The following is a 27449-nucleotide window of genomic DNA, read 5'->3' as shown; positions in this document are numbered from 1 at the left end:
ACAAAAAACACATAGGGCAAATCTTAGGCTGGCCAAAATCAATTGTTTGGAAAATAATTAAGAAAAAGCACTGATGAGCTCATTATTTACAGAAGACTGTCATTATATAAGGAAGACAGTTAATGATGACCAAATAATTATTCCATAATGAAGAAAAAACCCCAAACACCTGTCTGACAGATCAGAAACACTCTTCAGGAGGCAGGTGTGGATGTGTCACTGACTACTGTACATGGAAGACTTCACAAATAGAACTAAAAAAGATAAAAACCACTAGTTCGCTGCAAAAACAAGATGGCCATGTTACAGTCAGCTAAGAAGTACTTAAGAGAGCCTGCAGAGTTCTGGAAAAAGGTCTTCTGGACAGACTAGACCAAGATCCACTTGTATCAGAGTGCAAGAGCAAAGTGTTGTGGCCAAAAGGAACTGCCCAAGATCTAAAGCATCCATCATCTATTAAACATGGTTGCGGGGGTGTTATGGTTTGGCCATGTATGGCTGCCACAGTACTGGCTGACTTGTCTTCATTGATGATGTAACTGCTGATAGCAGCAAAATGAATTCTGGAGTGTACTGAAGCCTCAAATTCAAGAAAATGCCTCCAAACCCATTAGACGGCACATCGTGCAACAGCAAGCCAATGATCCCAAACATATTGCTAAAGCAACAAAGGAGTTTTTCTAAACTAGAAACAGGAAACTTCTTGACTGGCTAAATCATTCACTTGAATCCAATTGAACATGCGTTTCGTATGCTGAAGAGAAAACGTAAGGCAATTATCCTCTGGAACAAGCAGGAGCTGAATAAGGCTGCAGTACAGACCTGGCAGAGCATCAGCCAGTACTTGATGATGTCTATGGGCCACACACTTCAAGAAGTCATTGCATATACAAGATATGGGACAAAGTATGACACACAAATACTTTCATTTACATAGCAGTAATATGTCCCAAACATGATGGTGTCTTCAAATGGGGGGCTATGTATAAAATGTAATTTCTACATTCTAATATTCAAACCAAGGTGCCATAAAATACCCTTAAATACTGACCAGAATCAAGAAAAAAATTACTTGTCCCAAACGTTATGGAGCTTACTGATATGTTAAAAGTCGCTACAGCACATTCAACTGTCATCAATCGACATGAGCACTTCTTCTACAGTCTATGCATGAGCAATCAAAAGCATTCCAATTTAAATGTCACCCTGATCAAACAAGAAATATTGGGGCAGGTAGAAGCAAGGTACCAACTAAATAATTGTATAACTGCAGTATCCTGAAGTAATGCTGGTTTAACAGTATTGCTTCGGGGTATGTGGTTAATGTGCTATCAGAGTGGATTCCTTGGAATTCCCTTGGCAAACTGTCTCAAACTAAAAAGGCTATGTCGGCCTTGTTTTGTTGTACTGTGCGAATAAAGTGGGTCTGAATCCCCAGCTGTTTGGCGTGCTATTGCTACATAGATAGAAGACCTGAAATTAAAAGTTAATTATGGCATTGCCATGTACCTACTTAGATTATGAATAAACGAACGGCTATGGTGTATACACTAAAACTGAGATTCGTTACTAGAATATTAATAACTGTAAAATATTTCGAATAAAGTAACTGTATCTCTCACAAAACATTATTTTAAAACAAAGTCCGTCCACTCCAAACTCCATAGGCAATCACCGACCCCGCTCATCCAGTCAGAATTCCACCAGATTTTATCCCACCGAGTGAGCATTTGCGCCACCCGGAGCTTTGGAGGACGCGGTCCCCTTTTATCTCAAAGCTGTTTGCCGGAGTCCAGTGTCTGCAGGAACCGCCATATTGTCATCCTGGAAGCACAGAGAGGTAATACACTGTACATAATTTACGTGAAATATATGATAAGGATTTATATTTCCTTTTAGAATGTTCTACATATTTGGAGAATCTATGATTGGTATTCAGCTCTTTAAAAACCGAGATCCTGGCTGCGCAAGGGTCTCTGATCTTCCAAATTCTCAGTTACTCGCGAGTATTCTCAAGCTAGCTGTCTGGCTAGCTAGCTTGCTCGCTGCATTAGTTCCACAAACAGATCATGGAGAGGGTGGACGCATCGGTTGAACCTCTTCCTCTTTGGAACTACCCATAGTAACCATTGTTAGTTGGCTTAAAGGTTTTTTGAAGCCTGGGCGATCGGCTATGTTTCTTTGTAGTGTGGCAATAGGTATCGGCGTTTGTCTCATTTTGGAGTGCATTTCACAATAAAGGAAGCCAAGCTAGTCCAAGCAGAAAAGCTGGGTAGCTAGCAGATTGGCTGCGTTGAGCTTCATGAAGCGCACAAGGGGGTCTAACTAGACCTAGCTAGCAGTACTTGCATGGTGCCTACATTAGCTAGTGTAGGGTGAAGTGCCCAGCTCACTAAATGCCGGCCATGGTTAATGTTTGCTTACCAGTCACAATCACCATGGCAAATGGGCGAGACGGCCAATTTCACGCCATCAATAAAAATGTTTGTAGTATACTATATGTCATTCTATTCTGTAGCTAGTTGGTTAGTCTAGATAACGTTAGTCACAGTGGTGTCGTGGTTGGCTAGGTAGCTAGCTGTGACGAAGTTGGAGGGGCTGGATAGGTAGACGACCACCGGTAAATTAACGTCAGCTCAGTTTCTGTAAAGTAACTTACACTTTTATTGGCGACCACTAGCTACATAGCATTTGCTAGCGGACCTTTAACATTATTAACACTATTTCCAGGTTTGATCTCCCGACTTGTAGGAAGGGACATGACCAGTGTTATTCGTGGCCTTAGTTGGCTAGCTTCGGACGGTGTGGGTATCATAGGTGGTCCTCAGCTATGAAAATACTTTTCTTGCTAGCTAACATAACTAAGTTAGCCAATATTGTCTCCATATGAAGGCTAACGTTAAATCTCTAATTTACATGATAATATTCAGAAGCCGTATTTACTCTGAAATGCCAAATAACGTTAGCTAGCTAGATGACTAAGTTAGTTTTTGATTGCTGTTTTCCTGTGAGATGGAATGAGCCTATTTCACTAACTAACCTTAGCTAACCTAGTAACGTTATCTATTCCTGACAGCGAGGTTCTCCTCTTACACGACCACTAATTATACAGGCTAGCTAACTAATAACATTAGCTAGCTAGCTGGCCAGCTCGTGTCATGCCTTTCGGAACGTTGGTTTAGCTTGCTAGTTTTATCGTAAAACAAAACTGTTTGTAAGATGACAGATTAAAAAATAAAATATTATTTGGATATAAAAATCTCCTTCAACTAAGTACATCTTGTTAGCGTGTTGCCAAAAATGTGGGTTCTTCTTGGAATGTGTGGCAGGCCTCGCACCTTGAGGTTGTAATTAAGGCTCAGTGGCATCAAGCCACGTATCATTATTTAATAATGCGAAATTAGTCATTAACGTGACATTACTTGAACGCGATTTTAACACTCTTTCCTGGTGTAGTTTAAAGGTGTCAAGATTAAGATCATCTCGGTGGCGTTGACTAATTTATTCATCCAAATGTTGTTTATTTTTCATTAATATAGCCATTTATCGAACATAGATCGAGATGGCTGTTAACGTTAATGCGAAATATTTGACAAGCAAGGTATTGGTGCGATATTCAGCAGTTAACCTTTAAAGTGGTGGAAAGACCTCGTTTTAATTCATTTTTTTACTTCTACTCGGGTGATATAAATTGACATATTGACTAAATTTTATATGAGATGTGTGCCTCCAATGGGAGGGACAGATTCAAACCAACTCGTGGTATGACCAACAATATAATGTCAAGTAGAACTTACTAGACACAACCAGATTACAGAACACACATCTCTGAAACATTTGGCCCTTCTAAATTATGAAGTGGTGTCTTCTCTCCATCCCTTTTCTTCTTCCTCGTTTCACTGATGTGGAATGACTTCTGATTGGCAAGATAATGGCTTTTGCTGTATTCCTTTCACCTGTGCATGATCTAACAGATCAGTTGAAGGAAAGAGGGGATTCTCCACTGTCCCAAAATATTCAGAAAATTGGCGTGAATTTGGCTTGTTCTTTAAAACTGTTAAATAAGCAGTCCTTTACAACAAAATATCTTCACATTTCCAATGAGGAAAGTGATAAAGTGTTTTGAAGCCATAATTAATCCATAGGTTATGATTTGCAAAAATCTGACCATAATATTCTGTGTTTTGACCAATGACATCAATTTTATTCAATATTGAAGACCACTATGATATTGGAATTTAAGAATTTAATGGGAACAAATTCATAATTTCATAGATCGATTGACAGCCTATAATGACAACCGGCTATGGATCGCATGCAGGATTCTGAATTCAAAATGCAGGAAAAAAATATACTGCGTTCTGTAAATTAGTTATTTTTTAACAGTACGTCAGTTGATGACCATGACTTGAACCGCAACAAAATGATTACTCCCGTTTCTTTCCGCCAGTTGTCTTTGGTGTCTTTGACATTTGTTTATTGATCATAATCTTTGCACAGCCATTGGTAGAATTCAAGGAGAAAGCGCCTTATTTGAAAGAAACGTAAAAAATGAGATGTCACACTCTAGGTAGCTTTTTAAGATGATTTGATTTCTGTGCATGTCATCTTTGTATTGTGTCCAAATAAAACTGTGGTACAATAGTATAGAGACAGGCTATGCACAGTGGTTAATGGTCTCTAACCTATACTGGTTTTTCTCTATAGGCCATTAACCCTGTAATTTCGCTCCATAGTACACCCCTTTGCTTAAAGCCTGGAAAGCATAAAGTATGCAAGTGCAACTCTGTTTTTAAGTCTATTTTTTTAAATCAACTTTAAATGTTCACCGAAAATCATATCTTCCAACCAACACATCGGTTGCTTCTGAATTATTTCCAGAAAAATGTTTCCCTCTTTTGTCTTATGGACTTTAAAACCAAACCTGCCCACTTGTCAATGAACAATGAGGTTAAAATGCAGATGGTCACCTTTAATTTGAGGGTATATATATCGATATTGGGTGATTCCTGTGTAGGAATTACTTTACTTTTTATTCATAGTCCCTCCATTTTAGGGGATTTGTTTTGGAGTCTGTTATTGTCTGTGGAGGCTAACTGCCCAAGAACCAAAGCATCCCCCTCATCTGTGAAACGTGCTGGGGATGTTATACTTTGGGCATGTACATTACATTACATTAATGGCATTTGGCAGACACTCTCATCCAGAGCGACGTACTGCAGTTGCTTAGATTAGACTAAGCAGGAGACAATCCTCCCCTGGAGCAATGCAGGGTTAAGGGCCTTGCTCAAGGGCCCTGCTCAAGGGCCCAACGGCTGTGCGAACTGGTGAGCTTATTGTGGCTACACCGAGGATGGAATCACCGACCTTGCGCATCCCAGTCATGTACCTTAACCACTACGTTACAGTCCAAATTCTCAAATGCGTCCAAACTCATTTGCCTTCATCCCACAGCAAGGCAATGATCCCAAACATGATCTTTTTTTCTTAATGATGTTCTCTATAGTTTTTCTTGGTAAGCCTATTGTTTAGTCTATGTCTCTGACTTATTTCTCAGCCTCATAATGGCTTCCTTGACTTTGCACAACTCTGGTCCTCATGTAGACAAACGCCAATTACCGACTCCAAAGGCAAACAGAATCAAAACTAGAACTAAAACTGAACACTTTCTTATACCCACACGATTGAATACACCTGGATAATCAGAAACATCTTTGAAGCCAACTGTCCAATTACTTTTGGTCCCTTAAAATGGAAGGACTGTATAAAAGGGGCTGTAATTCCTGATATGGATGAAAATACCCTCAAATGAATGGTGACAGTCTGTTAACCTCATTATGCATTGCTTCATTTCAAATTCAATGTGCTGGAGTACAGAGCCAAAAGAATCAAAATTGTTCCACTGTCCAAATACTTAGACTGCACTGTATATGTCTGTAAGTGCATAATCTGTAGTCTTCTGTGTGCCTCTTGCCCTTGACTTATTTTAGAAGACTGTCTGGCTACCATATGGATGTTTAGTCCTTTACTAACTTTGTTAATAAGTATTCTCAATGAGTGAGCAGAGTAAACTTTAGGGCTTCAACAAAGCAACATTCAGTTTTAAATGTACACTTACTGCTTACAGGGCAGTTACTATATAGACAGTCTGTGGTGTTCCACCCAACCGGAAAGTCTTACAGTGCAAAGATCAAAATGGCCGTGTCTCCAGACAAAGAATGTGTGCGGTAATGGAGTCGGGCCCCTAACTTTCTGTGCAATCAGTGTGATTTGTAGAATTAACCAAATTGGAAATCAAAAGTCAAAAAGTTTTCAAATGTTGTTATTTCAGAATGTAGTGAAATGGTTTCCTTGATTGTAATTTGCTGTAATATTAAATAAATAAAAAACCTTTGTAGTACTGGGTAAGACCCCCTTTTGCCTCCAAAACAGCCTGAATTATTTGCAGCATGCATACAACCAGGTGCTGGAAACATGCCTTAGTACATGCCTTGGTCTATGCTGAGTGGCTCAAACTAGTGAAATCCTGCTGATGTTTCAGCCACACAGTCCTGCTGAGAACCTCCCATTCCACCTCATTCCAAAGGTGCTCTATTGGATTGAGATCTGGAGACCGTGTAGGCCATTGCAGCATACTGAAGTCACGGTCATGTTCATGGAACCAGCCTGAGATGAATGGCGCATTGTCCTGCTGGAAGTTGAAAAAGGGTAGACTGTGTCCATAAAGGGGCTCGCATGGTCCGCAACAGCACTTATGTTTGATCTGGTAGTCAAATGATGCCCAGTTGGTATTAAGTGGCCTAATATGTGCCCAGAAAACACTCCCCGCACCATTCCACCACCACCACCACCACCACCACCACCAGCCTGCAGCTTTGAAACAAGGCAGGATGGATCCATGGAAATTATACCAAATTCTGACCCTACTATCTGCATGTCGCAGCATAAATCGAGATTCTTCAGACCCACCCCCACCCATAGTCATGGCTCTGTGGCTCTTCCTCCATGCCTCAGATCCATCACCAGATCTTTGTTTATGGACCTTTCCCACAGCTTTTAGGTAGGGTTTAGCTCAGGGAACTTGCAAAATCTCGATTCTGTGGTCAGGTATATTATTTTGTGCTTTCGGAGGATTGCTTTGCATCATTGTCCTGCTGGAAGATCCACAGTCCAAAATCTCCTGGTACTTGACCGCGTTCAAGATCCCATGTGTTCTATCAAGTTTCCCAAGGGCCTCTTGACATGTCATGTCCACCACCATACGTCACAGTGGTGGATTAGGTCCTTTCTACATGACCACCCCTCCATGACCACAGATTGTGGCATCTGTGGTTAACCTCTGGTACAGATTGCATTAATTTGGAATACAGTATGTGTTGCATACATTTTTATTGTGAATTTGAAATGTTTGATTTGTGGGCTTATGTATACACCTATGCTGTACAGTTCTCATTACTGTTTGTGGTCAGGCTCTTGTAGACTAATGCATGGTGGGGATTTGTATCCAGAGTATACATGTTTACTAATGGTATTGTTACGAAATGCAGACTTTGAGCATGACCAACCACTGGTAATTGAACCGGAATAAGCATACTATAGCGAACACAACCTGGGCCATTTACAAAGATTTAAGTTATGGACCTCTAAAACTCACACTCACATGCATTTTTTCATCACGACACCCAGCAAACTTTAAATGACTCAACCGGGGAAAACAAAATGGAGTATGAAGCTCAAATTTTCAGGAATTTTATCTTTCATAATTGTCTACCAACACACAGGAAGAGAGAAAGGTGTTGTGGGTCAACCTCCTGGAGTTGGCATGGACTGGCCCACCTGTTATTGTACTGTGAAGAATGGCTAGTTCTATTTAATTATGGAAAGGGAAAAGGGAGAGCTCACAATGGCAGAGGAAAAGGTGGTGTGCAGGTAGTGTTTCACACGTGTATTTCATAAGAAAGTAATCCTTTTTTTAAAAGCTTGTGTTCTTGATTTATATTTCTTCTTTTGTAAAGCACTTTGAGATGGATTGTATCATATTAAATGTGCTATATAAGTAAAGATTATCTCTGGGTGCCAGGCATTTAAGCTTCTAGAGGTAATAAAGGTGTGCTGGTCCTGCTGATTTATTGCATGAAAAAAAAAAAAATTTCATTACTTTAATTGCAAACAAAGGCTGTCCTAAATGTTGTGACAATTGTGTTGTTGTCTTTTGCAAAGTGGCAAGAATATAGATCTTTTAAGGAGATTTAAATTGGTCTCTGGTAGTTTGAAGAAAGTTGAGGAAATGTACCCTGAGTGACAGACTCCAGTAGGCTTTTTGATGGAAGGAATATACTGCCTTGCTGTACTACCTCTCCTGTCTCAAACTTCAGTTACATTTTGGAAGGAAACATCTTCTCTGTCCCTCTGTTACTACTGGTTAATGGATCTTAATTCCTGTCTTAGCCAGGCAGATGGCAGTACATTTTAAAATGAGCCAGTCTCAGTCATCCTTGCTGTAGCTTATTGCTACATATTGATGCAGGAATTGTATGCAGTGTAGGGCTTTCTACACAAGTGTGCCCCTCTACAGACCCCCAGAAAGAAACCGACTGTTTACCATGTTGACACAGCAGATTGATTAGCAGGATTTTATGAAAAGTGTTTGTCAATGCAGGACTATTACACCCATCATTCCGCTGCCTCTGCCACTGCACTGGAATTTTCCCTGAACTGTAAAGTTGAAATAGTTCTGTATAGATCATGGGTTTGGTGTCTTTAGATTGCTAATGTTGTGGGAAATAGTTTGGTGTCATTAGTGGTGTAGTACACTGCATGCTGAATAAAGATCTTGAAATACCGTTTAGCTGTGCTACAAAGGTTAACCAGGTTTGTTAGACATGCAGAGATAACATCAGCAGGAACATTTTGTTGTTATTGCCGTCTTGTGACTCTTTATTTGATGATTTCCTATTTTCCTGTAAACCCTGGGTATATAGAGGGAAACATGGAGACTCGCTAATACGACCTCCTGCGTGCCATTTGCATATAGCCATTCATATTAAACCTTTCCACAATGGCGTTCTATTTCTGCATTGCACAATGTTTCATAAATTGTATTAATTTTAACCTGCATTCTCTTAACTCGCACCGCTGCGCACTTATAGTCCTCACAGACATAGACAACATAGGATACCTGCACCCCGTAGTCACTGACCTATACACTAGTGCTATCACAAGATGCATAACCGTATCATTGCAGATAGATAACGAACGTATAGAGCTGCACTATTGGTGGACATTTGCAGTTCCTTTTGTTGAACTCTTAAAACAGACGAGCAGTTCATCTAATCATTTGGAACCAGATAAATGAAAACATTTCATTACCCTGTTCCAGTAACACCTGGTAAGACTACACGCGTTTCCTTCGCCTCTCAAATACTTCGCTTTTTGGTGTATTTGGGGGTTCCTACAGTTGGGGACAGTTGGGAAGTTTTCGTCCATGTCAGACCTGTGTCATCTGTGGGGACTACAGCAGGGAAATTGGTGTGTACTCAATGTTCCAGGCATTTTAGCATCATGTGTCAGGCATTAGCGAGCTGTATTTAGAAATCAGATGACGTATTTGCACCAGACAAATTTCGCAGGTTTGCTCTGTTGCGATTAAGCGTATTTCAGCCGAACATGTGCTCATCCAGACCTGCCTCTTCCAGGTGATCAGGAGAACAGCGCCATCACCTCCACATTCAGACTATGTCGGGTCCAGTCACAAGTCGGTCCAGAGTTTACCCCGACGTGAACACACAGCGTCCCCGGGAGTACTGGGACTACGAGTCGCACGTTGTCGAGTGGGGGTGAGTCCAACACGGAACACGATACCCCTCGGGTCTCCACTGCCAGGGACTCCTGCATCATGAGCTTTTCACTAATGAAAAAGCAGCCAGCTTAGTTGCGTTCAAGAAATACTTGAAATAGCATTAAATAAGTGCGTGCACGCACATATTTTCTGTTGCAGTTCACACTGGGAAATGTGTTGTCTGATTCATTCATTCATGCTTCCAGTTTTATGACAGAAAATAACATTGGCAATCTGAGATATTTGGCACGCCCCCAATCACACTTTTTTTTTTTTTTTTTTCTGTTTCTCAGGAATCAAGACGATTACCAGCTGGTGCGGAAACTCGGCCGCGGCAAATACAGCGAGGTGTTCGAGGCCATAAACATCACAAACAACGAAAAAGTAGTCGTCAAAATACTGAAGGTACAGCAGCTCTTCTGGCCCTGGTTTCTGCAGGGAGGCCTGGCCATGGCACATTCCGGGAGTGACTGTGTTTTGGCCGTTTCCCTGAGTTACCTGCAGGCTGTAGCTGACCTTGTGTTACCTCGTCTGTGAATGGAGCCCTGTTCTCATGGCTGTCGCCACTATCGTCGCTGTGTAGTTTGCGAACGAGAGCTGCTCTTTAATGTGTAAAGCAGGCATTGATATGTTTATTATAAATCAACAGGGAATATACACTAATGTTTATTATAATCTCAATTCTGGTGTGCAAAAAATAAATGAAATCAGCCCACTGCCCCGAATTAGAGGGAGGAAAGTGGAGGAAATTACTAAGAACCTGAATGTTGTCTGACCCTTTAATCTTCCAGACTCACTCAAAATTTGAGCAATTTGAGTTTTTAACATAGTCCTGTTACTGCTTTCATTCCAGGCATGGGAACATTAAGCTCAATTGATGGTGTTAAGAGTCATGTGATTGGATCCAAAATTTAAAATGGGCCTCTATATTTTTTGTCAAGCCAGACAAGCACTGTGTTTTTATTAGGAAGGCAGTAATCTTTGCATATACAGGTTCAATAGCTACGTGTTTCATACTGGCAAAGTGCTGATCAAGTAAATACGTGCTTGTCTCCTTGCTCTGTTAGCTGTAAAGTTTTAAAACCAGATTAAATTCAGATTAACGTTAAAACTGTTTAGAAAGTAGTTTTGCCAGTCTGGCTTTTATAACTGGGGTGTGTTGAGAATTACTCTTTATAATTTTATTTCCATTGGAATTGTCTCCATTTTCCTTGTTTGAGGATTGTCCTTTTTATGTGACCATCTTTATATTTATTATTAAAAATTAAGGATTCAAAGATACAATATCATTTTCATCCCATCCCACCCCCTTCCCATCTGGCTGTCACGTCAGCTTCATTTTTAAGTTTAACTAATTTAAATATTGCATGCACATACAGTACATATTCACCCATACAGAGAAATAATAAGTTTTGCCAGATAAGGCAACTAACTCAAAATGTTTTGCTTGGCTTTTACCCATGTTTCTATCGTTCTGCTTTTCGCCCTTGTGAATTCTTGCTCTTGATAATTTGAGCATCACAATGTCCTGAAAATAAGCCAGCCATTTCTGTAAAGGCTGTAAATGTGGTGGCATCCATATTTGAACGATCAAATATTGGCTACAGTTAAGGCTGCTTACCAAATCTTCCTTTGCTTTTCACTGATTTGAAATTTGGCGTCACCATTTAAGAATACTATTACTGGATCAAGTGGGTTCTCTTTTCCCAATAATTTCTGACAATATGTTTGTGATACCTTCCTACAAAGACTGGATACTGCACCTACTGACAACTGGGTGTCATAATTAACTGAATGTTCTTTTTCCTCCCTTGCAGCCAGTAAAAAAGAAGAAAATCAAACGAGAAATTAAGATTCTAGAGAATCTTAGAGGCGGCCCTAACATCATTACACTTCTAGACATCGTCAAGGATCCCGTGGTCAGTGTTTTCAAACAAAAAGTGCCTGTAACACTATACCTCCTGCCAAACAGACACTTGTCACATTCCTGTTAGTTTGTTAATGAGGCAGAGTGTATAGAAAAAATGTTAATTAAAACTGAATAACCAAACTATTATTTTTTTCTTAATGCTTGATCTTTGCTTTGTTCAGTAAATGCCTTAAATCTTGTTAGGTATTTCACGATGCTGTGAAAATGGTGTCAATTGAAACATCATGTGCATGAGAAATGCATAAAAATACTTTGATCAGTCTCTAAATGGGAATTTTACAGTAAGCTCATGAATTTGTGAACCTCATTGAAATTCCTTTTGGGCGCTGTGTCAGGGATAAGATCCTCTCTTTTTCTCTCCTCTTTTATGTATCCATCAGTCTCGGACACCAGCCCTTGTTTTTGAACACGTAAACAACACAGACTTCAAGGTAAGATAATGAACTCTTCATCAAATGGTAACTTTGAAAAGGTTTTTCAAGTTCTTGATGCTCTGGGCTGCCTTAAGGGACTGTGAGCTCATTGGGTGGTACAGTGACAGTGGTGAGCCAGAAGAGGTTCCGGGTTCGAGTACCTGGCCGGCTCAGATCCTTCCTCTGTGTGGAACTTGCATGTTCTCCCTGTGTTTGTGTGGGTTTCCTCCGGGTGCTCTGGTTTCCTTCCACAATTCATTTAGCCTGAGGTCTACAGATGAAAATGAGCCTCCCTAGCTAATTCTGGAACATTACAGGAATATTATCAATGCACATTGACCAAATAAAAAAAAGAACACTAGTGTTCAGTAGTGCTTAGGTAATTTTGTCTTTCTTTTTTTCACAGCAATTGTATCAAACACTATCGGACTATGACATCAGGTTCTACATGTACGAAATCTTAAAGGTAAGGATGGAGTGCGGTTGCTTTTTACTGCTAGCGCCTTGGACTGAAATAGCTCGCCCCCTCTGTATTAATTTGCAGGGCTAAAGTAGGCGAACCCCCATCGCTGTTTATTAGACCGCTTCAGCTGCCGTGCGGTGCCGCAGATAGAAGCATGATTGCCTTACAGCCGAGGGCTTTGATGAAGACCGGGATAGTTCTGTGGAAAAAGCAAGATGGAAGTGTGGTTGTGCACCAGGGGTAATATCACCTTTCCCCATAGCTATTAATAATTTAGGGAGAGAAAAGTGCTCTGACCAATTGGAAATGCCACGCAAGCCTTGTTGACGGTTTCGGTGGAGGCGGTTAAATATGCCATTTGACGGGTTTTTGTCATTCTTGTGTCTTCAGAAGGTGAATACATTTGGTCATGCAGAAAGATGGAGCGTTGGGCGAGGCCTAACGCCTTTGTTATCAAAAACATCTTCTGAAGTGTTACTGCTCCCCACTCAAGAGCGAAGTTGCATAAGATCTTGTAAGTCAGGAGTGTCATTTGCCTCAGTCAAGAATTTAACCTTGCACAACACTAGAGAACAATATAAAACTGCGTGTTCCTACCAAGATTGGATTCGTTTGTGGTAATCCCCCCTTCCGCTAGGTATGCAGGTATTGAATTTTAGTTGTGAAGCTTTTAAGGGTTTACATGCTACCGTGGTGTCGTGGTACTGCGGCCCGCATCACTGTCTGAAGATTTCACCAAGCGTACGGTGAACCCAGTCCATATGGCAGCGACATATGCTTAAGCCATGAGGATTTACTCAGGCGGACAAGCAGCCGTCGAGCCCTGCTAGAGGCCAAAGCTGTGGTATTTTTACTATGGTGCCTTTTTGTGTCTGGTCTGGATGAATGACCCTGTTTCTTGTCCTTCGATATAAAGCACTTCATACAGAGCGTAGTGTTCAGAGACCTGGCACGACTGGAAAGAAAGTTCCTTGCAATTCCTGTGGTCATTTTGTGTGCCGTAGGAACTCTGGTGGTAGTTGTCTAAGGAGTTCTTGTGCCAAAGTAGCCCCTAGAAAGTATTATCGTTTCTAATGTAGAAAGGGTCTGTGCTCGGGTGTTCAGCACGGGTTAACACCATCACTGGTGCAAGAAATGCTTAATTTGCATCAGCTGTGACGCCTTAATTATTATAGTTTCTCTCTGAATCTGTTACATATTTCCTGGATGACTTGGTTCTGCTGGGGAGCACGCTTACCATCCTTTGAACGGGTTCATATTCTATTCTCTCAGAATGGGCTTATATTCTATTCTCTCGGAACGCATGTTATATTCTGTTCTCCCTGAATGGGTTTATATTCTGTTCTCCCTAAATGGGTTGATATTCTGTTCTCTCGCCCCAGGCCCTGGACTACTGCCACAGTATGGGAATCATGCACAGAGATGTCAAACCACATAACGTCATGATCGACCATGAACACCGAAAGGTATTGTACTTCCTACCTCTCCCTCTGGAACTCATCACAGCCTTATACAGGTTAACTCAAGTGTGCGAATACTGGACCAAAGGATAGGAACACAAGTTGAGTTAACTTCACAATGAGCCAATTTGTCTTCTCACTCGTATGTACACTCAACGCTGTAGGAACAGGAGCAAAGCAGGAATTGTAATTATAGAAAGAAAGTCTGTGCAGTGCTCTTGTGACTGCATTTGCATACACAGAGGGCAGCCTTGTAACTCATTGGAACAATTGGAAGTGCAAGAGTACTGTGTGAACGTTTTAGTTATTGCATTTTAGTGGCTCAGCTATACAGGGAATAAGGTGGTAAGTCCTTATCTAATTTTACCTTTTGATTCAGTCAATTAGGTAAAGCGTATTGTCCTCAGAGGTAAGACGAATTCAAAGTGTGTTTTTTCTTTTTGGGTTTTCTAATGTGCAAATATATTTAGCGAAATGATAACCCATTAATATCTTGTACTAAAGTTTGCCCCTTTAGCTGCAAAGTTGTGTATCATTAATATGATGTTTTGAATGTCCTTTTTGATATTGAACCAACATAGAAACATTTTTTTTTACTTCAATTAATTGTTTTACCGTAATTCCATTTTATTGAACTTGCTTTGACTGTATGTCTTAAACATGCCTTTGAAAATGGACTTTGTGGTACATTTTTAACTTACCTAAACGTACAACACTGTGTAAAAATATATTCATCCATATTCAGAATATCATGCATTACATTGTAATATTTCTGCCTCTGTATATTGTGTTAAAATATTTATAAAATATTTGCGTCATAGATCACGAGGGTAGGGATGGGTATCATTTAGATACCAGTGCTAATAGGATGCATTTAAAATGGTACAGGTGCCTGATCTTTTTCAATTTATTTTTTTATTGCAAAGGCAAGACATTGAACTATTTAAACTTTATACTATTTTGCTTTTGCCATTTAATCAAGTTTAACATTCGCTAGCTTGCCACTGTAATCAAGTTGACAGAGTGAGCATAACATTAGCTAGTGCAGGCGTGCGGTGGGGCATGGGTGAAGAATGCATTTGTTGCCTGTAACCTCCATTTTGGAGCACTAGGCGGCCGTGGTAAATGGTGGAAGTTTCAATCGGCAACTCAGACATTGTATTTCAAAGTGGAACCGAAAAGAAACGCCCACATCTGTGTTGTGATTCGGTCCGGTTGCTACCGGTCATATGGGAACGTGTGCCATAGTGGTACTGGGTTTTGGTACCCGACTCTACTGAAGAAATTTGTATCACCTATGGAATTATTTTAGGGGTGAATCAATTTAACCCAAATTGTATTATGACATTTGTACTGGCACACCACACAGACACAATTACTACTTGGTAACAGGGACAATTCAGGTCCGATTTTGTTTGCTGCTCAAAATAACTTGGGGCTATCGACATTCGCAGCTTCGTCTGATAGACTGGGGCCTGGCAGAGTTCTACCACCCGAGCCAGGAGTACAATGTCCGAGTCGCGTCCAGATACTTCAAGGGACCTGAGCTACTGGTAGACTACCAGGTGAGAGTTCTCCTCCCTTTCAATTTTATATATTCTCAGCAGTTTAACTTGTGATTTGGCTTATTTCTGTGATTCTCTGACTAAATTGGATTGACTGACAAAAGTAACCCAGGAATGCAGTGTGAACATCAAGGAATGTGGTCAGCTCAAATGTGTCCGATGCAAATTATGCCCACAAGCCTAGAACGTCTAGCTACTCTCATAAACCTTCCGTAGTGCACTTTGAACAAAGCGCATTGCCGTTTATTTTTGCCAGGTAGCTTTTAAAATCCTAACTGTTCTTAATTCCTTTTCGTGTGCAGATGTATGACTACAGTTTAGACATGTGGAGTTTAGGGTGCATGCTGGCCAGTATGATCTTCAGAAAGGAGCCCTTCTTCCACGGTCACGACAACTACGATCAGGTGAGGGATGGCTCTGCACACAGCCCGGTTCAGCCCTCCATCACCAGGGCCCTTACCGATCACATGCCACTATGCTGAATACGTAAGTTAGCATTCAAATATGAAAATATGGCTTTGTATAACGCATAACCCACGTCAGCCACCTCAGGAATAAAGTCTGCAGAGATCTATTATCTGAGTGCTCCAACTTTATTTTCTGGTGAACAATCATTTAAAGTTTTCATCAGATATTCTTCATGGATTCTGTGGTTGTAGAGCTCCCCTCCCATTTCTGTAGTGATTAAGCATGGAATACACATAAAGATACATAAATATGTTTCTGTTTTTTTATGACAGAACCTTAATTTTTCAATTGTCCATGTCAAATCTCTTGTCATCCTTCCATTACAGGCTGGGGACCAGCCCACAGAGTGTAAAAAGATGCTTGTGCTCGGTGGTGCTGTCTGGTCACGTGTGAATGTGTAACGTGTGTCATTTCTCCCTCACAGCTTGTACGAATCGCTAAAGTACTGGGCACGGAAGACCTGTACGACTACATTGACAAATACAACATCGAACTCGACCCACGGTTCAATGATATTTTGGGCAGGTACGTTTATTCCAAGTCCAGCAGCTTGCTGGTCTGTTCAAAAGCCATTGTCTCTGCACTTTCTTTTTGTTGCTGAAATTAACTCCCTAAAAACCAGGAAAGCTGACCACAAAAAATGTAAAATCCCCAACCGTAAGCGGTCTTGCTGCTCTAAGAGGGATTGTGGAGGTGGTGGTTTTTCGCTCAAAGAGAATATTGAGTGTCGGAACAGTCACCTGTTCAGGAACAGCCAGACCTGTTGGCCGGGTTCACAGAGTTCGAAACACGAGAGAGAGGGAGGGAGATGGCTGTACCTGTCGTCCGAGAACCAGGCTGCCTTCAGGGAAAGCTTGTCAGGGATTTCATTGGTCCAGGGGAATGAGAGCGGCGGTGCAACAGACTGCTATTCATTCTCTTATACTCAGGGCTGCTGGGTTCATGGATGCAGAAAGAGCCTGGCTTAATAAAGTAAATTATTTTAATAGGAGGGGGGTTGAGCGTACAAAATGGAAACCTTTTACCTGAAATTAATTTAAATGTCTGTTACGCAGTCATCTGGCCATGTGCTACTGTTGCATTCTTTGGGGAAAACCCTGTCGGGACGACCTGTCAAAGCCACATATGAAAGGTCTTCCTCCTCCTCAACTCTGTATGAGTCGTCTGCCACATGATAAGCAGCTGGTGTTTCTGAGAACTGTGGTTGTCTGCACTCTCCCCAATCGGAAGTGGGGTTCGCACATGAACGCAGCTGTAGTTGCAGATATTTGGACATTTTTAGGGTGGGACTCGCTGATGTTCAGTTCCGTATTGGGCACCAAAAAAGGGGCAGCCTGTAGCCTATTGGCTAAGGTACATAACTAGGACACAGAAGGTGGTTCAAGCCCTGGTGTAGCCATGACAAGATCCATGCAGCTTTTGGGCCTTTGAGCAAGGCCCTTAAACCTGTGTTGCTCCAGGAGGCCTTGTCCCCTGCTTAGTCAAATGAAGTAAGTCGCTTTTGATGAAGCGTCAGTTAAATAATTAGTTGTTTATTACATTTGGACATTTGGACCCTGTGTTGCTCCGGTGTGACCCCAGACTCTGTTTCTTTCTGCAGACACTCTCGTAAGAGGTGGGAGAGGTTCGTTCACAGTGAGAACCAGCACCTGGTCAGCACTGAAGCCCTGGACTTCCTGGACAAGCTGCTGCGCTACGACCACCAAGCCCGCCTGACCGCCCGGGAGGCCATGGAGCATCCGTACTTCTGTAAGCTCCCGAACCGGTGCGATGACTCTCCAGTCCTGGAGGGTCTCCGTCTATGCTGGTTTCTGTCATTTATTTTCAATCCACAGCCAATTTAGGCCATGGAAGCAAGGTGTGATTACACTTTAGCCACATTTAACAACTTAAATGAAGTATTTAAAGGCCCACACGCATCAGTGTTCTCTTCCTAATTATGTTCGCAAAGAGCAGGGATATAGGTTTTTGGAAAAGTCCGTAACCCTTCCCCCACCGCCTCCTGTGGTCAGCTTTCTGTGTTAACATTTAGTAACGTCATCAGATAATTATGCAAAAACGTTGTCGTGGGAAATCGTTTTACAAACGGCTCGGAAAGGTATCAAGTAGACACGGAAATGTGCGTACTTCTAATAAAATTGCAATCGTTTTACTTGGATCAGTATGGAACACAAATCAAAATGTATATGAGGAAAAAAAAAAAAATGCATGTGGGCCTTTAGTTGCAGGATCACATCAAAGACACAGTGGCTGTACCATATTTGAGCTTGAGATCCCTGCCCTAAATTGCACTCATACGCACACTGCTCACTCACATGGCACACAAACAGGCCCATCACACATAACGGACACACCACACACATAATCGCTATTATTATTTTTGCTAAAATTGCCCAGCCCTAATTATTTCCCCAAAAATGAGTGAAGAGCGCTCAGGGCCTTGCCCTGGCCTGAGCGGAATTCCGCTGGGTACCGGCTTGACTCCCGGGGCAGCAGCCCAGCCTGGCATTCCCTGTTGCATTCCGGTTTTACAGATTATCCCAGGAATTAGTCTCACTCAACACCGTTGCAGTATTCATTTGCGGAATGTCTCTGCTAGCAGCTTCTGCTCTCTGCTGAACATTGGAAAACCGATCCCTTTGGCTTGGGGAACCTACTAGAAGATTTGTGGCCCCTTAAGCTAATTTAACGTTTGGCTTGGGAATGTCCAAATGATAGATTTTTTACAAACACTTGAAAAAAAAATGATAATCCCATTTGTCAGTCATGGGATAACATGGTCACCCTCTATGTCGGAGTGCTTACTGTTGTTTGGGTAAGGAGCATTCCTTTACATGGTTGACCCAAGTTTGCTGGACCAATGAGGTCTTTGCGTGTGTGAGATAAGATGTGCTAGTGGCGGTACAATCGCTCCACTGTACGATCTTACGGAACATTCCAAATGCAAATGTCATGTGCAGTTCCCAGCAACGGCGCTCAAGGCCTGATACGCCACAAGGTAAAAGGTTCAACTCATCAGCCCGTCAAAGCCTTCTTTTATTTTCTTTTATTAGGATCATGAGAAGCCAGGTCTACACATTTCATTAGGAGGACTTCTTGCTTTTCTGGCTTCACAAAAATGTGAAATGCAGTCTGTGCAAGAGGTTCCTGTGGAAACCTTACAATCGACACCACCGACAGTCGGGCTGTGCCACCAGAATTAATCTGCTAGGGGGAGATACTCCTTCCCTCTCTTTCTCTCGTTCTCTTCTCTTTCTCTCGCCTCTTTTCCTTTCTTCTTTCTCTACCTCCTGTCTCTCCCTCCTTTCTCTCTCTCACTAACTCTCAAACTCTCTCTTTTAGATCCCATCGTGAAAGACCAAGTGAGGATGGGCGCTGCGTCGGGGATGTCCGCCGGCACCCCCCCCGTCAGCTCCTCCAGCATGATGGCGGGTAGGTGACCGCTCGACACCACTCGACACCGCTCTCAGGTGTTCAGGTTGGGCCACCACTCTGTCCTTAATGTCCCAGACATAGCCTGCCCGCTAGAGCTGGATACATTTCTGAATGCCGTTAGCAACATACTCGACTAGTATTTCCTGAAGAGTGCAGAGTGACGTTGTGTACTCTTTGCACGTCTACCATGGAGATTAGTTGTATTCCGAGCAGCACATTACAGTTGGTTGGCAAACCAGACTGACGTGAGCGCCATTCTTCCTCTCGGCAGGTATAACGTCGATGTCCTCCTCGCAGCCTCTGGGTAACATCGCCGGATCACCGGTCATCTCCTCTCCGAACACCCTGGGCACGCAGGTCCCAGCAGCCACCGGGGCCCAGCCGTGACCGGAGCTCCCCTGTGCACCTCCCCCCTCTTTTTGGTACCACCCAAACTCGAAGCGGGTCTCACGTAGCATCCATAATAACTCGAGTGCTACATAATGTGTCATAACCTTACGACTGTCCTTACATAACATGACATAACATAACCCTTGTGTGTCGTAGGCATACATTAATGTGACCACTTTATAGCAACTGGTTTTTCACTGGACGTGACAGTTTTCACTGGTTTCATAATGCTCGCCATTACATTCTCATGACTTTCTCTCAGTTGTTATAAACTGATCTTAATGGTTATGTATGCTTATGACACCGGTTATGGCCTTTATTTAGAGCTTATAAAAGTGCTATGAAGACCCACTTGGAGTGAAGTGTAACCCTCTTTTTCATGTGCTCAGTCTGAGACAGGACTGTGGCGGCCCTGACGGCCTTTCTTTTTATGTTGAGTATAAAAAAAAAAGAAAAGAATTAGGTTCCTCGTTTTCCGTACAATAATTATATATTGACATTCGGACACACAACAGAGATTTTACGTTGCACCTGTGTCTGGATGAATTGTTAACTGCGTTCTCTCATGATGACTGTGTCTAGAAATGAAACTACAATGTAGAAAATAAGAAGAAAAAAGGATAATAAAATTTATTTTGTATGTCCCTAAGGAATGTTTTTCCACGGATGTTTCTTGAGGGCAGGGTGAAGTGGTGTTGAATGCTGTTTTGGGTTTACCTCTGACATTGACTGCATTACGTTTTTGTAAGTTACCAGGGTTGCACACACAGTACTTGCACCTCAGCGGTTGTACTTCAACTCTATTACTAAATCACTTAGACAACCGTTTACAGCTGCACTCCATCTCACTATCACTCATGGTCCACACATTATATCCAGTTCATTTTAATGATCTTTCTGGTTATACTGGTTTTAGTAAAAAATAAGAAAAATGCACTGAATGAAAGTTATTGTTTTCAAAATAAACTACTTACGAAGGTATGGGGGGGAGAGTATAGCCCCCCTCCCCGAAGCAGATATGACTGAGACAATATCCTTCAGAAATGACCTGAATTACTGATGTTACAAGAAGGATGAAGCTCCTGTACTTGACAAGCGGAATGAGTGTCACGTCTCTCCTGTTCTACCTGTACAAGTAGGGAGTACTCTTAAATAATTAAATGGGCTGTTTTGTTCAATTGAATTATTAAAGAGATGATTGACACAGATCTTATGGGTTATGGCAAGGTGAGGTACAAAAGGATTAGGTGCGTGTACGCTTAGAATGCTGGATTGTCTGATCCATATTTATTTATTTCCCATGTTTAATGTGACTGGTGGATTTAATTGCCATCAGCACACATTAAGTGTACACTCAAGTGATTAGGTATTTATTTTTTTTAGACTTCAGTCTTCTGTTGCTGTAGTCCCTCTCAATAACAAGGTGTTTTTCTTTCCCATTCTGACAAGCTGAACCTCTTGACAATGTCTGCATGCTTTTATGCATTTAGTTGCTGCCACATGATTGGCTGATTAGATATTTGCATTAACAAGCTGGTGTACAGGTATACCAGTGATCACTGAGTGTGTGTGTGTGTGTGTGTGTGTGTGTGTGTGTGTGTGTGTGTGTGTGTGTGTGTGTGTGTGTGTGTGTGTGTATATATATATATATATATATATATATATATATATATATATATATATATATATATAAAATACCCAAGTGCATAATGTTTCAGAAAACTACATTTTTTGACATGGGTTCTTTGAATACTACCAGTCAAAATTATAGTAGCTGGAATTACGTTTTTATTACTATTTGACTGTTTGCCAGCTTGCTTAAAACCACATACATACTGTTTAATGATGTGATTCTTGCTGGTAAAATTAGAGGTGGTTAAGAGTGTAGGGTGAAGCTGGGACGGATTAGCCATTGTCTCCAGTGGGACGGTGGGGCAGACTTGCTGCCAAGTCCTCTTGTGTCTACCACTGCCAACTTTTGCGGTGTGTGTGTCCTCACTGGCTGCCCCGAGTCAGTTCCACGGGCTTGGCGGTCGTTATCAAAGCCCTGCTAACCTGGATCCTTATCAAGCTCACTCTAAGACGCATCTTTCATTTGAGTCCCTATTCCCGTTGGCAGCAAAAGTAATTGAAAATGGTCCAATCAGTTTGGTATCTAGAGGGACTACTCCGATTAATTTGAAAGCGAACAATAGAGTGTTTGTTATGACTGGAAAATGGGTATATTTGTGAAATGAGAATCCCCCCCAATGGGGCATGTAAACATAAGAGGACAAACGAGCCTACAGATTAAATCTGTTTCGAGTCCAACCAATCGGCTGATCCAAATTATTTCCTTAATCATTCTTTGATGAAGAGGTATAACTGTTTAAAACCGCATCCCCCCGATTCTAGTCTGGCTCCTCCCTGCACTGCCAGTTTCGCACAATGGGCCCAAAGCCGTGGGCAGCTCGGGACCCAAAGAGGAAAACACACCCATTACCCTTTGAGAGTTACCTCTGATATTTACAAATGTTGCCCAGGACCAAGATATGGGCACATAATGCTCTCATCCTTTTCCGCTGGTCTTTCTGTGGACCTTCATGAGGGTCTTTCCTGTCCTACTTAACCAATGACTGTGTAAGCAGTGTGAATGGATCCAACTTTCGGACTAAGGGGGGGGGGGGTGGGGTATTGGTGGCAGTGGCACAGCCGGTCTGTTTGAAGACAAAGTAGCAGTTTCACGTCTGGTTCAACCCACTCCCCAGCCATGGCAACCATTGAAGGTGTGTAACGGACACCGGTGTACTGGGACCATGGTGTGTTTGTGAGTGTGTGACTGTAGCCGCCTTCGCTAATGCTCTGTCTGGGTTTTCCTGTGAGGGGAAGAGCTGCTAATGGTAGCCCGCCCTGGGGAAGGTTTTCTGGGAGAACAGGGCCTTTGTTCGAACGCTCGGAGGCCCAGTTTCCCTGGAGGCCGTACTGACCGTCCGAGCGGACCCGGTCTCCCTTCGCCACCACAGAGGGGCTTTCATCGTCTTCGGTGTGCTCACTGTCAGTCATACAAGGTCCTCACCAAGCTGTAAAAAAGGCCTGTGATTCAAATATATAAAAAAGGTTTTCCTATGGATATGAATAGGTTGCACATGTATCCTTTTGTACACATGGTCATGTTTGACTCCAGGGCTGGACAACACATTCCCTTCCCTTGCTATCTTCCCTCGAGGGAGGTATTTCCCAACAAAATTTGACGTGCAACCAGCTAATTTAACAGGTGCTCTGCAAGGGAGGATAAACGATGAACAAACCAAGATGGAACTGAACTGCCCTCACAACTTATTTAGAAAGTAACCTCGGCTCCCTGAGCAAGTATTTTCTTCATGAGTAAATACGACCTCCCTAACCGATTATTACCAATTAATCCGATTATGTTATAAAACACTGGTGAGGATTTCTTGAACCTCACTCAAAAACACAAACAAAAAAAACGTATGCTAACATATCAGAGTTAAATACTCAGTTCTTAATTCCCCCTCCCATTCTTCAACATGTACTCATGAATTATTCCCAAACTCCCATTGCATTATTGGATTTCCCTTCTTGCTGGAAGCTTGAATTTTATATCCTTGGCAGGAAGCAGGAAAAACGAGGGAGCAGGGGAAATTAATTACTCCCTCCTCTTTAATAATTCGGAACGGAACCCCACTTGGCGTGGCCTCCATATTTCATCCCGGCATTTTGAGGATTACCCCCTTAAAGCAAGGGAAGGGAGCATCAGGAAGAAAGCATACTACCCCAGGCCGGGACTAGCTGACGAGCTCGTTGGAAGCCACATCCCTTTCCGGCGGAGAGTTTCTCGCCCAAAAGGAAGTTGTGGGAGGATGAGGGGTGGACGGAAGGTCGCGGTGGAAACAGGAGATGAGCGGAGGCCAGCTTGTGTCTTGCTGGGCTGCGGCAAAACAGGAAGCGTCACCTGCTGGTTGTTGGGCGGGAGTTTGGGTTTGAGGTCCCCACCCCACACCACCAACCAGCCATCCCTCTGAAACTAGCCTCTGACTACTCACTGGTGGAGACCCATGCCATCTGATTGATGGACATCTGGTCTGGTCACAAGATCTAGTGATGGTGAAAGCATTCCTACAGCTGTGGGTTAGTCAGCCAATCAGGCACTACCTCCTTGCTGGAAATATGGCCTGCATGCTGTTTTCTGGTCACCAGTGACCACAGAGGTTTCTAGAAAGTTCTTTCTGAGAGGGGTACCATTTTGTGATGTTGTGGAGGTAGATTGGATGAAAAAGAGATGACTGTCCAGCAAGTATTAGATTTTTGAAGAAAGCAGTGTAGGCGCTACAGGATGTTTTCCTGACACACCTCTGACCTGCACTCCATTTAGAGCAATATCCTGTCCTTAGGGAGCAGTGAATACTCTCCTTTCCATTGAGTAGGACTTGCATTTTTGCCTGGAAAATGGCTTCTAATTCAATTGCCAGCCATGGCTTGTTCTTGTTATGCAATAGACCAAAGCTGTTTATGGTTTAGAGTTTCGTGGACATTTAAAGGTGTGGTTTCATGGATTTTCATTCATTCAAATCAATTTTGTATTGCAATGATTGTGTAGATTAGATTAGTATCAGTAGAGGAATGCCAATTCCCCCTGGGAAAGGTAGAGGTCGTTGAAAGAGATGACCGGCGGGGATTAATCTGTTCTGAACTGCAATTTATGATTAAATGTCACTGAAATAGAAAAAGTAACTTATAGACCCATGGTTTCAGAGGAATGTTGGCACGTTTAATAGCGAGTTTTTCATGTTGGTCCATTAGACTGTTTAATGGTAGTTGCTGCACTGTACAGCACGGTGGGGGGTGGAATTTCCCCAGCTTTGGTCACAAAGGGGCTACAGTTGCGAGGAAAGCCCATTAATTCGATACGCAAGACCTTTATTTGTGGGGGGGGGGGGGGGGGTGTATGTGGGGCAGGCTCCTCCTCTACTTTCTTGGAACGTTCTGGTTGGCTCTCACTGCCTTGGGCGAGGAGGGTGAGACGCACGGCGCGGAAACCCAACCCCGGTCCCACCGCTTCCATCGCTGGGATGAATGGGGCTCAGATCCATGGCAGGTGTCGTGGAAAGTCCCGCACTCCTCCCGACCGGAACACAAGCTTCCCTGGGACGGGTGGCCACCATCCAGCCAGTGACCTGTTACACTGTCTCACTGCAGGGGTAGGCGTATACCCCTGTTAAACGTCATATAGACACTGCTGCTGTCAAACTTCAACCTCAGCAAGCAGTTCTTATTTCTGGAGTACATTCTCCATTCCAACTATAGGTATTGTTCACTACGTCAGAGTCATAGCACAAGTGGCCTTTAAGTAGATTGTGCTCATGCTTTTGGAAGTAAATGTGAATATTATCTAAATTATTTCTGTGTGTGTGGTGTGTATAATCTTACCCTTGAATTCACTTGGTTGTGACCTTTTATAGTATTTCATAATGTGATTTGGAAAATAACATGCATAAAAATACACGCATAAGGGTCTCACTTAACTCATCTAGGGGTTCTAGACTGATTTCTGCAAGGCTATAAAAAGGTCCGTTGACTGCGGCAGTGACAGGAAGGCAGTCCCAACCCCATGCCTGCTGACACCAGTCATCTCCGCTTTGGTGCCTGGGCTCCTGTTGCTTTGAGCTGTCACCAGCCTCATCAGTGCACCTGTCCACTCGGCCCAGGGAAGGAAGCGCCCGTGAGGGAGCGGCAGAGGCATTGATCCTGCCCTGTTTTTGAGCCCAGGCGACGACAGTCACCCAGCACCATGTCCAGCCCCTCAGCTGCTGTTGGTCCGATTCTTAGATTGGACTGAAGAATTGTAGCAGTTTTTCACCAAACCATGGGGCCTTCAGCTGGATACATATGTAATTATTTTGGATTCAAATACTGTTCTATGCTTTACTGAGCTTGTCTGGTGTATTGGAACCTATGAAATCCTCTCAGAAAATACAAATGCTGCCTTTTGGTCCTCTTGGTTGGCTCAAATGCCCCAGGCAAGATCAAATTGAGCAAAGAAAAGTATATCAAATCAAAACAATTACGTATTTGACAGTTTGGTTGAAAGGCCATAGTGACATGAGTCTGTAATTAAGCTGGGATGGCCACTGCTGGGAAGCAGCTGTACTGTGTGAGATCATTCTTTTGGCGCTTATTCCCTCTGCCTCTTCCAGACAGGGTTTGGTTTAGATGAAAAAGCACATTTTATGTGAATAACAAAGGTAGGGGGTTTTGGTATTTGTTGCAGGCTACAGGCTGCACATTGCTTTTTTTGTTTTGGTTGGGGTTTTTTTGGTCACATTGCCTGAAAAAGCTGAGGGAGGTTTTTTAATCAAAGGCTGAGATCTTTGGAGTGAACCTTCATCTTCTGAATTCTTCCAACAGCTGGGTTTTTCCAAAAGAAGCAAGGTCAACATCCCCCGGTGAAAGAGAACAAAAGGTGAGTGGCAGTAAGAGGAGGAAGAGGATGGGAGTACGGAGCAAAAGGGAAACCACCCCACCTCAATGACGTCAGTGTCCGACTGGAGGCCAAACGCCTGACGGTGCTGCGTGTGCTGTTACCTGACTGGGTACACGGCCTTTTCCAGTCAGTTACATCTGAGGAATGTGGAATTGAGGGAAGCCTAGAACTGTGGTCTCTGGGGGAGCATTTCAGGTCAAAACTGGGCAGTGTCACCTCAGAGGAAAAAAACTAAAACAAAAAATAAAAACATTGTCAAACCTTTGTTATACAGTCATGTGTAAGCCAGACAGGCTGACCTATTGACCTATAACATTCATTCATGTTTCCAGGTTTTGAAGACCAAGTTTAGACATGACAATGATGAATGCAAGGATGTTAACCAACTACCTAGAGAAGGCAGAAAAAATATCTACTAACTAGGGGCTAATTCTTGACCGCTGATACACCTGTTTTAGAATAGAATCAGCATTTGAAATTCCAGGATGGCCAATTCATCATTTTATTTTTGAAAAGCGTTGGTTACATTGTCCTGCTATGAGCTTGGTGGCTCAGTTTCTGTAGCAACAGGGTAAGAGCACATCAGGTGACTGCAGCTAATCAAAGCACAGGGTCCTGGAGGAATCTTGAATGCTGGGGTGAGAAAACTGAAAAAAATGACATTACCATAGAAACTACCTCTAATGAAATTGAATATGTTAATCTCCGACGAGTTAATAATGAATAAAATCATTGTCATTTCATCTGTTAAGGTCTGCCCAGGAACTACAAATGGAAATTGGCTGCTCAGCTGAATTTGGATCCTTTTGGCCAGCACTAACACGGATATGTTGATTGCTGTGCACTGTCCCAGTCCACTGAATGCTGTAAATAAACAAAAAAGGCTAACTGCTGTTCCTCGACATGGAGTTGATGGGTCTACTGCTCAGACAATTTGTCCACAAGATGGCAGCAGTTTGTTAATTCAGGGCTTCTTTTCTATGAGGTCCAGTGATGCTGAAGAAGG

At 42.6% G+C, this 27449-nt stretch overlaps 1 protein-coding gene across 1 annotated transcript; it reads left to right on the top strand.

The window, feature by feature from the left end:
* Nucleotides 1-1684: 1684 nt before the first annotated feature.
* On the top strand, nt 1685-20611 carry zgc:86598 (STKc_CK2_alpha domain-containing protein). Its single transcript, XM_061256287.1, has 13 exons — nt 1685-1840; nt 9696-9836; nt 10132-10243; nt 11656-11757; nt 12149-12199; nt 12588-12647; nt 14027-14110; nt 15559-15669; nt 15972-16073; nt 16562-16662; nt 17738-17886; nt 19480-19569; nt 19844-20611. The coding sequence occupies exons 2-13, from the start codon at nt 9736-9738 to the stop codon at nt 19957-19959; spliced, it is 1179 nt and encodes a 392-aa protein (XP_061112271.1). The 5' UTR covers nt 1685-1840; nt 9696-9735; the 3' UTR covers nt 19960-20611.
* The last annotated feature ends 6838 nt before the right edge of the window (nt 20612-27449 follow it).

The sequence above is a fragment of the Conger conger genome, chromosome 9 (genome assembly GCF_963514075.1).
Source record: "Conger conger chromosome 9, fConCon1.1, whole genome shotgun sequence".
NCBI classification, from domain to species: Eukaryota; Metazoa; Chordata; class Actinopteri; order Anguilliformes; family Congridae; genus Conger; species Conger conger.
Note: the sequence above shows the minus strand (reverse complement) of the source record. Positions and strands in the feature narration are given on the sequence as shown.